The 12,500-nt window shown below is 40.1% G+C and overlaps 2 protein-coding genes across 2 annotated transcripts in view; both read right to left on the bottom strand.

Moving 5' to 3' along the window:
- Positions 1–861: 861 nt before the first annotated feature.
- On the bottom strand, positions 862–5,981 carry coq3 (coenzyme Q3 methyltransferase). The gene is made up of 6 exons (XM_083526074.1): positions 5,557–5,981; positions 5,172–5,309; positions 4,105–4,204; positions 3,751–3,999; positions 2,206–2,365; positions 862–1,256 (listed from the first exon to the last, which is right to left on the bottom strand). Exons 1-6 carry the CDS (start codon positions 5,730–5,732, stop codon positions 1,108–1,110), a joined length of 972 nt encoding a protein of 323 aa, XP_083382200.1. The 5' UTR covers positions 5,733–5,981; the 3' UTR covers positions 862–1,107.
- Positions 5,982–7,836: 1,855 nt separating this feature from the next.
- The window catches only part of pnisr (PNN-interacting serine/arginine-rich protein), a 10,265-nt gene continuing 5,601 nt past the window's right edge, over positions 7,837–12,500 (bottom strand). The window contains exons 7-12 of the mRNA XM_083525706.1: positions 12,449–12,500; positions 11,143–11,242; positions 10,626–10,679; positions 9,800–9,976; positions 8,476–9,367; positions 7,837–8,181 (exon numbers count right to left, since the gene is read on the bottom strand). The exon at positions 12,449–12,500 is cut by the window's right edge and continues 77 nt beyond it. Coding sequence (XP_083381832.1) covers positions 8,151–8,181; positions 8,476–9,367; positions 9,800–9,976; positions 10,626–10,679; positions 11,143–11,242; positions 12,449–12,500 — 1,306 coding nt within the window. The 3' untranslated portion in view covers positions 7,837–8,150. The remainder of the gene's footprint in view (positions 8,182–8,475; positions 9,368–9,799; positions 9,977–10,625; positions 10,680–11,142; positions 11,243–12,448) is intronic.

The following is a 12,500-nucleotide window of genomic DNA, read 5'->3' as shown; positions in this document are numbered from 1 at the left end:
GGTCATGGACAAATATAGATGCTTTATGCAAATGCATGTTTATTATTAGTGAAACTAAACTGGTGGAGAAATTACAAAATCTGGATAAAGTTCTGAAAAAAAATATCAGTCAGGGGAAAATTTTTTTTTCCCAACTTAAATGAAAGAATCAAAAAAATTTTCCCAACTTAAAGCAAAGCACTATTAAATTGTTATGTGACAAATGTAAACTGTGGTGCTTTTATAAGAAATACACTACGTACAGAAGTATTAAGACACCTGAATTCTCCAGCCAGATGTGTTTCTTGCCCAAAGTGTTTCCACACACAATTATAAAGGATGTTTTGAAGAAATTTTGCCTTCACTTAAACTCAACTCAGCATTTGCTCAAAGCCAGCTCCATGAAGATGTGGTTTTCATGGTTTAGAGTTGGATTGTACTCAAATTCGGTTAAACACCTTCGAGATGAATGTTAATGCTGACTGCAACCCAGGCCTCCTCACCTCACCTACATCGGTACCTGACTTAAATAACACCCTTGTGACTGATGAGCACAAATCTCCATAAGTACACTCCAAAACCCAGTGGAAGATCTTCCCAGAAGAGTGGAGGTAATAATCACAAGTAGCCCAGTGCACAGAAATACATTTTTTTAATCGCAGACAATATTATTAACCACAGAGCATCCAGTATAGAATGAATAACGCTTTAACTCAAGCCATTGTTAAGGTTCTTAGACTTATAATAAAATAAACTCTTTTATCAGGTTAGCATTCATTCAATATAGACCAAAGGGGTATAGTGTACAGAAAAGATCTTTTAAAACAAAACCCCAATGGTTTAATATAAGCATAAGATTCAGAACTGTAGAACAATTAAACCTTCACATAATTCTAATGTTTATTTAATGTGCATTTAATTCAGTTGTCTCATTTCAATATTATACATATTTTACACCCAAATGAAATCCCTGAGCCGAACCTTCGATAAGTCTCAGCATAAGTGCAATTTTTGTGTGTATTTCTGTAACCTGTTTACATCATAGGACTTATATTACATCATACTTTTTTTATTTTATTTTTTTATCAAAACCCCACTCAAAACCTTCGTATTAATTTAAATAAAAGTCTAATCCTCAGCAGCGGCTTGATGTGGCGGCTCCTCCTTCTGTTTGATGGCGTGCAGTGCGTAATTCACAGCCGTGCTCTGCTGCCAACCCCAACATCTCGTGAGAGGGTTATAAAGCATTCCTCGGACCGACTGAACGATCATACCGGCTGAAAAATAGAGACCAAGAGAGAGACTTTGAGTGTGCTACACCAGACAACCATTTCAAATAAATAAGGGCTGATAATATATTAAGAAAATGTCATGTGAGAAGAAAAGTGCTGTAGATCTTGTGGTGATTGGTCCAGCTCATTAAATGCATTATGAATCGAGGATAAGGCTCGTTTTGACATTCTAAAACCATCCCAGCTTAGTACTGAGATTGGGAAATGTTTAAAATAGCTGCTTTACTTCATGTGGAATTATGATTGTATGCTCCAATGGGTACAGATGAATAAACTGACCAGGAAACCAACAGTGCGTTCAATGGTTTGAACTCACTCTTTGCAGCCAATCAGAATTGAGTATTCAGACTATAACAGAATATATAGAATTGACTATATAGTCAGCCCGAGACCTACAAACGCCCAACTTACGAATTTTCGGAGATAGAAATTGTATTCAAGAAAACTTTCAAAATCCGCGTGCGCTATTCAAATTTGACAACGCCGCACACAGAGTCAGAAGAAGAACCCCTGGCAGACATGCATTGTGAGACCGAGAACAATACCACTTTCTTTTGTGCAAAGTCCTTGTTGTGAGAAGACGTATTCCGTACAGTATTCGTACAGCGTGTTGTGATTTTAGTGTTTGCTAATTTCTTACCACGGCAGAAAAAAACGCAAAAGTGGTGCTCCAGCTGGTGGACATTAAGGTAAAGTAAAATAATGATCTACATCTTTGTAATAAAGATTTAGCATTGGCTGCATTTATCTTAAAAAACATTATTTATAGTTTATCGCTTGGTTTATCTCGGAGTTCCTCCGAACACATCATAGAGTCTAACTCTTCTCGACTTATAAATAATCGATTTACGAACACTTTTCCAGTCCTTATCCATTTCATTAGTCGGGGGGGGCTACCTGGGTACTGCTTATATGAATAAATAGAGAGGCTCACACGACTCCAGCAGGGTCTCCAGCTCCACTGGAGTGATGAACTTGTCCCACTCGTGTGTCCCTCTTGGGACGATACGCAGAACCTGCTCAGCCATTACGATTCCCAACATGTAGGACAGTTGAGTGCGGCTAATAGTGGTGATGAAAACGGAGCCACCTGGCTGGAGACACACACACACACACACACAAACATGCACACAGGGCTCAGTGTGGCCTGATGAGCATCCTTGGAGGAACTTGCAATATCTTCTGAAGCACTGAAGAAAAAATAAATAAATCTACAACCAGATTAATTGTGGGAATTATTATCGAACCTGCCTTAGAATAAAATGCTTAAAATGAGCAAATTCGAAGATTATATTATACGAGGGGTTATCAAAAAGTTTAGAGACTAATGGTGTTACTGGTGCTATTCTGACCGCATGCATTACCCAGTCTGTGATTTCATCATGAACAAAAAGTTAAAACAAAGTGAAATTCTGCGTGGAACTGGGCAAATGTTCCACAGAGACGTTTGGCGTGACATGTTTGGCTTATGGCGATGCTGCGACGAGTCGTTTGAGGTGTTTTGAGTCGCACAAGCACCTAGAGAGCGAAAGAACAGCGCTGGAATGCGACGGGAGATCAGGTAGACCCTTCAACGAGCTCAAACACCGAAAATGTCAAAACGATTTGAAAACTCATGCATGATGAAGAGAACAATCCACATGATCTTACTTCCGCACCCATCCTACTTGCCGACTTCACCCTCTTTTCCAGGGTTTCTGCAGGTTTCACAAAGTCAGATTTAAGACCATTTAAGACCATTAAGAATAACATTTAAGACTTATATCATGACATTAAACACAGACAAAGAAATTGTTAGCATCAAAGTACTGCGAAAATTGCTCTTCCCCATATCTAAAATAAAAAAAAAAAAGTTTTATGTCTATGGTACAATCGGAGAGAAATTAGCGCTAAGCAGTAAGCTGATTGGCTGTTGCATGCTGGTCTCATTTGTAGTCGTAATACAGTGAATTTATCTATAGACTAGCGAAAGTAAGAAGGACAACACCATGCAAACAAAAACATTCAAAAGTGCTATAGGAGCATCGCAATGAGCACTGAAGGTAGCGTTACATGGACATCTGAAATTTAAAACCTGTTTCTAAATTTCCTTAATGGAAATAAATAAATAAAATTTTATTTTAGACTTTTTAAAAACCTTTTAAGACCCCGCTAAAACCCTGTTCCCGTAGATAAAGATTGAGCTCAAAGGTCGCCGTTTTGACACCGTTGCGGAGATCCAGCACAAGTCGCAGGAGGTGCTTGACGTGCTTTGAAAAGAAGACTTCCAGAAAACATTCCAGAAGAGGCAGGAACGCTACAGGCGCTGTATTGCTGTGCAAGACGACTATTTCGAAGGTGATTTTGTGTAAACGTAGATTAATAAAGTGCTTTCTTGTACACAAAGCTAATCTCGAAACTTTTTGATACCACCTTAAAAAGTAGAACCTGCACACCAGTGTTTTTTTCGTGGATGGAATTGAATCGGGAATAACGTCACCTTCAGTATGCGGTAGCAGCAGTGAACAAAGGTGTCGAGATCCGCCAGGTGTTCGACCACTTCCGAAGCCACGATCGCATCGAATGCTTCCTCATTCTCCTCCTCCTCGGTTAGATCTTCCAATGTGCACGCACGATACCGAACGCGTTGCCTGAGCGCAGGATCGAGGGACGAGTGCAGCTCTGCCGTCCGCACGCTTACCTCCACCGGGTCTACACCCAACACCTCGGCACCCATCCGCCCTAAGGGCTGATGAAGCGAGAAATCGAATGTAAAAGACAAAAATAAAAAAATTATTGAAGAGATGCTGCTGGTCATGGTGTGGGAGGAAACGGTTGAGGAAAGATGAAGTACCTCAGTGAGAAGACCGCCACCACATCCCACATCGAGTATCCTGAGCCCAGTCAGCGGGCGACCCATCTCACCTCCACCGTGCACAGTCAGCAGATTATCACTAGAGATTAAGAATCAATTTCATTTCAGTGGATTTTCATTCATCTTATTTCTGTTTTCTGTAATCATAAGAGTAAGTTGATAAAATATTTGAGAGGATGCTTTCCTAGGAATATAATCAGTAGTGGACAGTGAGGAAGTACTGTACTGTAGTAATTTTACTGTACTTTACTCAAGTATTTCCATTTGGAGAGATTCGAACTTCACTGCATTTTAAATACAAATATCTTTTTCAATTAAGTTATTTTGTGAAAATAGACGTTCCCATTTTTTTTTTTTTTTTTTTTTTTAAATGATGAGTGGATAAATACGTAAACCGCTCAAACACACTCAATCAGGGTAGAGCCCATGCACTGTTTTGAACTTGCACCTGGTGGTATCTACTCATCACCAACATACAGTTCAGCATCCGCTCAACAGCAGGCACGACTTTTAAAAAGGAATAAATGCTGTAAGAATCTCCTGATTTGCACAATTTTTTTTTAAGTAGCTGAAAAGAAGGTTTTGGGCTCATGATCATTTTAATAGATATTAATTAGTGTTTGACTCATTAATCTTCGTCTTCTTTCGGCTTCTACCAGTAGGGGTCGCCAAAACGGATAATTCGTGCCAGAAATGATAAGAACATTATAGTTAAAATAAATTATAGTATTTTGGATACTTAAGTAAATTTGAAGGCAAATGCTTTTGTACTTTTACTCAAGTAAAAGGTTTAAAGGAAGAACTTTTAATAATACTGGAGTCATATTTTACCTTGTGTATCTACTTTCACTCAAATACATGGTCTGTGTACTTTATCCTCCACTGAATAGAATCAATAAGCACTGGTTCACTGCAAATTAAAGTTGCAGTTTATACTTTTCCTCAAGTTCTGGAGAATTTCATTCCCCTTATACGTTTATATGACCACAGGGATTTATTTGTAATCTTTTAAATGATGGCATATCATGTGGAACTGTTATACTAACCGAATGAAGGGAACTCGTAGCTCATTCATGGAATGGAGAGGTGCGAATTCACCCTGAATGTCCCACCATTTATTGGCCAGGACCTGAAATTTCCTGACCTCAGCCGGGTCCAGAGTGCTGTGTGAGACAAGACGGACCCTGTGGACATGCGCACAAGTCCTTAAACGTGTCACCATCACGTTATCTATATTACTATGGTCTTCAAAGGAGATATGAAATATCAAAAATGTCTTCTCATTTCAGTACAGTTAAATAAATTCACTATATAAATATACTTTTCAAAATCATTGGACATAAAACAGTGACCTCTTTGGCTGAATATAAACGGATCTCTAAAACTGAATGTTATTGGTATTTCTATTTGTTTTGAAGTTGATTCTCTCACCCTCTTGTTCTGCTCTCAGGGTGCGTGTGATGTTTATGTCCCGTCCAGCTGCTGTGTGAACGTTTCATCGCCGCACACTGACATTGATTTGTCTGATATTTTATCACATGCACCGGCCATTTTAATCTGGACTTCATAAATAAAAAGCTCAGACCTACAGATTTCTTGCAGAACATCACTTCGAATAATTGAAACTCACGTCGATATCAATGTGACCGCAAACGTCCGTCACTGATTTCCGTCGGACGGAAACCGAGCAGTGTAAAAATAATTCCGGCTCCAAACAATAAATTCAATATTGTTATACATAAAATAAAAGAAATATAAAACAAAAGGATAGTAATAAATCTACGTGAAAACACTACACATAAAAATTTCTTTTAAAATGCTATTTATTAAAACTAGTGTGGCGGCCATTTTGAAATGGTGTGTTATTAAACATTTATAGTGGAATTCATTAACTACATAGCAACCTCTTGTGGAAGTTTAAGTTATTACATCAGAACAAGATACTAAAGGAGACGCTGATGTACACATTGAGGCCTAAACAACACAACTATAGAAACCATTAATATGATAAACACAGTATAACAGAGCTCAATCGCTGGCAGGCTTTTCATGGTTAGAACTAATGTCATTACTAAAGCAAGAAACCCAATGAACACAATTCATCAAGTCTCCCCTTACTGCAGCCACATCTGTACTGACTGCATACTTCATATCTAACAGAAGCATCAATATTAACTTCATAAAATAAAAAAACAAATAAATAAATACTGTCTACTCCGGGTTTTCTATGCATTTTTCAAATACCCTTTGGAAAACCCTTGAAATTACAGTTTTACTGATCTTGAAAATGGTATTGTAAATATAATTGCAGCCAAATCAGTTTCTTCTCATCGGTCAGCCATTGTGGAATAAATCTACATGATTATATTTAAGCTTGTGCAATTTTCTACAGATGTAATTCCAAGTTTTGACTAGTGGACTTTCTGAGCATCCAATCAAAGGATGTGAAAATGCCGACATTATTGTATGCCTGCTAGATACTGGTGTTGCTATAACTCAAACTCTTAATGGTTAAAGCCAGTTACATTATCATGTATTTGAAGCTACAGGTTCCCGCACTGTTGATGTCTGAAGGCCTTCTAGCAGATTTGACCATTCCAACATGTGATGGCTGAAATATGACTGGATAGAAATTGGAGAAAAGGTCAGAAAACTGGAAGTGCAGGACCTTGAATCATGAATCAGTAAGCAATGCTCCACCATACCTGATGTTCAGAAGTCATACACTATTGAACTGTTATCACCAAGAACTGAGTACTGTTAATAGAGAATATGCTTATTTAAAATGAGGTAATAGTCACCTATAGAACCGATTTTTTCAGTATTAAAAGACTACCAGTTTACAAAAAAGTACTTTATCTGCAATTACACACAATCAACTTCAAAATAGCAAAACAGCACTTTCAGTATCCCTGCCACTTCTGAAATATGTCCTGGATATATTCTTTTCGAAGCATCAAGCACCTTCTGCGATTCACGCTGGATCTTTGCAATAGTGTCAAAAGATCCTTTCAGCTGGATCTTCAACTCTGGGGGCGCAAAGCCCACAGGAGCCAAATCCAGTAAGTAGGGTGGGTACGAAAGTGAGATCATATTGTTTCTGGTGAATAACTCGCGTGTGAGGAGAGCTTGGTGAAAGAGTGTGCACGTGGTCAGAACAGCATCAGTTGAACACGTCTCGTTGTACACAGGATGATGCGTTTTGGCAGACTTATGACAGCCAGTGCTCATTGTGACTGTGCGTGCAGCCTTGTGCTGCCATCTGCTGGCGTGTTACAAAACTAATCTAGAAACTTTTTAATACCACCTTGTGTGTCTGGGTCTGTGTGTCATGGTGGTGCCAGTGTTCTCAAACATTTAATCATGAGCTTCTGTATGCGTGTGGATTTTTGTGCAGGTTTTTCATGCGGGTTCTGTCTGGGTTCTTCAGTATCCTCGGTCATTTAAAAACTAAAATGGCTATTTGGAGTTTGGAAATTTGTGCATGTGTGCTGGTTGGCCTTGTAATTGGCGTCCCATGCACACTTTAGACCGACATGAGTCTGATTGAGCCAATCAGATTTCATTCTTCGATATTTAAAAGCTCCAGAAAAGTATCCGGGGTCCAAAAGGAGCATCGAATGACTCTAACCTATCACAAGTGTCTCTTATCTCACTCTGTGCTAACACCAGACAGGAAAGGACATAAGAAAAAAAAGACAACGCTCAAGCTGAACAGAAAAAAAAAAGCATTCTTATTTTATTAGACACTTTACATTAGATGAATTCTCCCCCTCGTCTCGAGGGCTTTAAAATGTAACAGCTTCGAGATCCTTAATCAACCACTAATGCTGAGTCTTTTATAATACGAGGCTGAAATAACCTTATTGTTCAAAACGGTTCATGTCACAGACGTCGCATTAAAAATGAACACATATTTACAGTGTGGGTTTGAGTGCAGAGTTCACCTACAACGCTGCCTCCATAACGAGACACGCCCTTTAAACTCATGGAATTTTAAAATAAGTGAGAGCGCGCAGGTATCCTCAGCGCCTGCGACGGCTCGGGGAGTTCGACCTGTGGAGAAACGGAACACACACACGGAGAGAACGTCAGTTTTATCTCGTTCGCATCAGCGCACCTCACAGCTTGTAGCAAAACGGAGCAGTGTTAAAAGGTACAATGGTTCAGTACAACATGGATTTACTGCTTTATGTCTTAAAAATCTATTATAAAAAAAATAGATCAAAATAGATAAATATGCCTGTGCAGAATTAAAGCTTAAAGTAACAATGCGAAATGGTAAACATCACAGACATGGATTAATATCTGAAGGGGAAAAAAGGAAAAAAAGATAAAAATGGATACTACCTTGATCGCGATTTAGACTTGTGTTTGCGGCTTGCCTTCTTACCAGACTTGTGCGATTTTTCCGTTGACCGTGAGCGACTACGTTTCTTTTTAGACTTTTTGTTTTTGCTAACCTCAGGGGACGGGGACCTGCTGGATTCGGAGTCCGAGTACTTCCTGTTTGATTTGGTCGAACTCTTTCTGCTAGACCTGCTGTCCTGTCGGGAAACGGGCTCGCTTTCTCGCCGCTTCTTCTTCGATCTGCTCTCCTCCTCCCTGGCTGCGCTAGCATCCCTTCCTTTTTCCCGTTCCTTTTCTCGCTCTCTTTCCCTCTCCTTGTCTCTTTCCTTCTCCCTTGCCTTTTGCTTGTCTTTTTTTTTCTCTAGCTCCTTGTCTCTCTTCCGCTTCTCTTTCTCACGGCTTGGGCTCCTCTCTTTCCTTCGCTCCCTGTCTCGGCTTCTCGTTCTCTTCCTTCGGCTGTGGCTGCGACTGTGCCGTCTGTCATGGCTGCGGCTGCGCTTCCTGTAGCGGGCGGAGCTCCGGTCTCGACTACCTGGCCTCCTGTCCCTGTCACTGCGATCGGTTCTGCGAGAGCTCCTACTGCGACTGCGGCTGCGCCTGCGATTGCCGCGCGAAGCTGAGCGGCTGCGCCTCCTCTTCCGGTGCGGAGAGGAAGAACGGGACGATGAGGAAGAGGAAGTGGAGGAGGAAGATGATGATGCGGAAGAGGAGGAAGTCGAGCTGGAGGAGGACGTGCGGCTGCGACGTGACCCTGAACGCTTGACCTCGCTAATCTCTGACCTCTGGCCTGACTCTACCTCCCCATCCTTAACTTCCTGTTTGTGTTTGGAATCTGACTGCTCGTCCTCATGACACTCTTTCTCCCTTTCCCTGCTCCCTAAAGCTGGGGGTTCTGGAAACACAAACACACACACACATTATTATTTTTTTTATATGAAAATAAGCGCACCATGAATACAGAAGCATGGCTGTAATATATGATTGAGAATTAAATAAATCACACAAAGAGGCTGAATGTGATAAAAGGTGCGAACACAACAGCTGGGGATTAAAGAAGCAGGTGAAAAAGCATATAAAACTAAACGATTGATTAATTTATTGATTGGCATGAGCAGATGTGGTCACTTGGACCAAATGATTCACGGCCCGGTACAAAATCACTTGTTCTTCTGAGACACAATAAAGACTCAAATGAACAAATCATTCATGAGCGACCCATCACCAGTACCAAATAATCTGTGAGGCCAGTGGTTGGGGATCCCTGCTCTAAAAGGAAGGATGCAGATTGGGTCACTAATATGAAGTGTGTGTGACCGATGCTGACCTGGGTTAATAACAACGTGCTCCTCCAGCTCCTGTCTTTCCTGCTCCTTGCGGCGAAACGCGTCCTGTTTCTGGCGGATGCGGTGCCGAAGCTCCTCTTCGTCTGTGTCGGATGAGTCCGAGCCCTTCGCGCTACGCTCATCCTCGCTCTCGTCTGAGCCGTATGCACCCAGGTCGCCTGCAGTCATGAAATGGTTTATTATTTTTTTTTTTCTCTCCAAAAAATCACAGAAAAATCATTACAGCCTGTTACTCTTTCTGAATAACCCCCCCCACACACACACACACACACAATAAATCTAATGATTTTCAGTTCCTTTTTTGACTTTTTTTTTTCCTGTTTGAAGCCAGATTAAGCCCGTTTAGGGTTTACCATTAAGGTAAAGCTAGACTACTGAGGTCAGATGTGATGAGGCTAAATTAGTGTAACGTTAGTGTTTGAGTGACATCGACGCGAGGGTGGTAGCATGACTCCTGAGCAAGGACAGCTGTGTTGAGCAATCTAAGCTGACATGTGATTAATATTATATTAAAATGATGTCAGTGTGGTGTTAGCGTTGGACTACCAGGAGAATGCGTAAGATGATCGTGTTTATGTTGATAGAGCAGATATAAAAAAATAAAATAAAAAATAAAAAAACTTCAAACCACACACACCTTCTCCAATACGAGATTCTGGATAATCAAGCATGCTGTTAATGACTGCTTAATAATCAGCTATTAATAAAAAAATTTTAAAAGACAGAACAAATAATGCCTAGACAGACAACCCCTTCCCTAACCCTTTCCTTTGACCCCTGACCCCGTCTGAGGAAGTGTGAACTTACCGAGGGATGACAGAGAAGCCAGTGCACTGGACTGTGCCAGCTGTTTTGCAGGAGCTTTGATTCACATCAACAACAGGAACAAAATGTTAAAACACAAAGCCACCATTTGCTCTCTCAAAGCCTCTAGACAGGAGGGTACACTGATAACGCAATACTGACAAGCGCCGCCTTGGCAATAACATAAAAAAGAAATAAAAAAAAATTAAAAAATAAAATGGAGAGAAAAAGAGGGTTAACAAAAACACATACACAGAGCAGTAGAGGGAGAAAACCAATCTGTACTAATGCAGTGTCTCTGGAAAAAGATGTCCATTAATAACAGTTCTCATCTTGCAGTTTTTTTTGTCCTCCTTTTTTCTTTTTTTTTGTGTTGAGCAATGTTTCTAAACGCTGATATAGGTCAAGTTGTCAAATTTGGGAAATCAAACAGTGCTGCGAGACTGTGAGAAACTGTCTTGCTTTGATTGCTTAAAGTGGAAGGCACGAATGAATGGGCAGAAGAGGAGAGGACTCAGACCTTTGCTGGCTTTGCGGTGCGTCTCCAAGGCCACGCGGACAATTTCTTCATTTGTCACCTCCAGCAGAACTTCGGTCAGAAGGGTTTTGGTCAGCAGCATCTGTGCGACATGACAAGACGGTGAGGAATCGCAAAAGGTGGGCCCACACTGGGTTTTAGACGTTAATAGACGAGGCTGGGTGGGTGTGTGTGCGCGCACACAAATTATACAGGAAAGCAATGACCTAAAAAGTCAAGAAAACTATCATTAAATTTTAGTGGGAACAATGTTGCTGGTCACCCACATATTTTGCTGAGCAGTAGTTTCCCAACCCCCCCGCCTTTTTTTTTTTTTTTTTTTTTTTTTTGCATGCTTGGTGGAAAAGTGGGGAAATGGTATATTTTGTCAGTTTCTGCAGGTTTCACAAAGTCAATTTTAAAACTTAAGTTTAAATTAAATTAATCATTAGATTTAAGAGCGATATCACCGCATTAAAAACACATGCAAATACGTCATTAGCAACTGAACTTAACCGAGCCCTAAACTAATTTTTTTTCAAGCCAAATATCGGTAAAATTGTACTTCTTAATAACTAATATAAAATCTGTTTTACATCTGTGGTACAACCCAAGAGAGAATCGCATAAATCTTATTGGCTGATGCATGCTGGTCTCGTTTGTGGACGTAAAACAGCGAATGATATTAGGACTAGAACACCAAGGAAAGAAAAAAAGAAACAAACAAAAAAAAAACATTCCCCCAAAGTGCTGCAGGAGCATTTCAATGATTTAGTGTTACATGGACATCAGAAAACTAAGACCTGTTTAAAATTATTTAGGACCTATAACAGCAATTTTAAGACTTTAAGGTCTAAAAATATAGATTTTGCAGTTTTAGACTTTTTAAAACTCTGCAGAAACCCTGTTTGTGAATTGTATATTGGGATATTGTATTCTTTGCAAATACTTTTTCTTTATTTGGTCTGTTCAGTGTTACAGTAGGGCTCAATGCAATGACGAATGTGAAGAATGAATATATGCGTGTAAAGACTCGGCAATGTTCGACGTGCGCCATCGAGTGGAACCAAGTGATATTTACGGTATTGTAAGGATAAATAAATGGGTAGGACAATTTTGAAAAATAAGTGACAAACCAAATTAAACAGCCGAACCCCAAAAGTTTGCTCACCACTGCTCTAGTGACAAATTTGATAGTGTGAGAATTTACAGAGATGAACATGATAAATCGCACAATAACTGGAAATTCGCTTATAGTTATGAACATTAAGTACAATAAAATTTGTGTGCGTTGCTGTGTGGTGCTGACCAGCTGAAACTCCCTCTCCTCGTCCGTCATTTCCGGCTCGCTCTGCTCCTCG

Source organism: Silurus aristotelis, assembly GCF_946808225.1.
Source record: "Silurus aristotelis genome assembly, chromosome: 22".
Taxonomy (NCBI): Eukaryota; Metazoa; Chordata; class Actinopteri; order Siluriformes; family Siluridae; genus Silurus; species Silurus aristotelis.
The sequence above is the reverse complement of the archived record's forward strand: the minus strand, read 5'-3'. Positions and strand labels throughout refer to the sequence as shown.

What these genes read in the sequence shown, in the direction of transcription:
- coq3 (XM_083526074.1), bottom strand. Translation starts at nt 5,732, where the DNA reads ATGTTCTGCAAGAAATCTGTAGGTCTGAGCTTTTTATTTATGAAGTCC. An exon ending in CCTGAGAGCAGAACAAGAGG is followed by an intron (nt 5,310 to 5,556) that starts GTGAGAGAATCA and finishes GCATGTCCACAG; the next exon opens with GGTCCGTCTTGTCTCACACA. An exon ending in CTACGAGTTCCCTTCATTCG is followed by an intron (nt 4,205 to 5,171) that starts GTTAGTATAACA and finishes CTTAATCTCTAG; the next exon opens with TGATAATCTGCTGACTGTGC.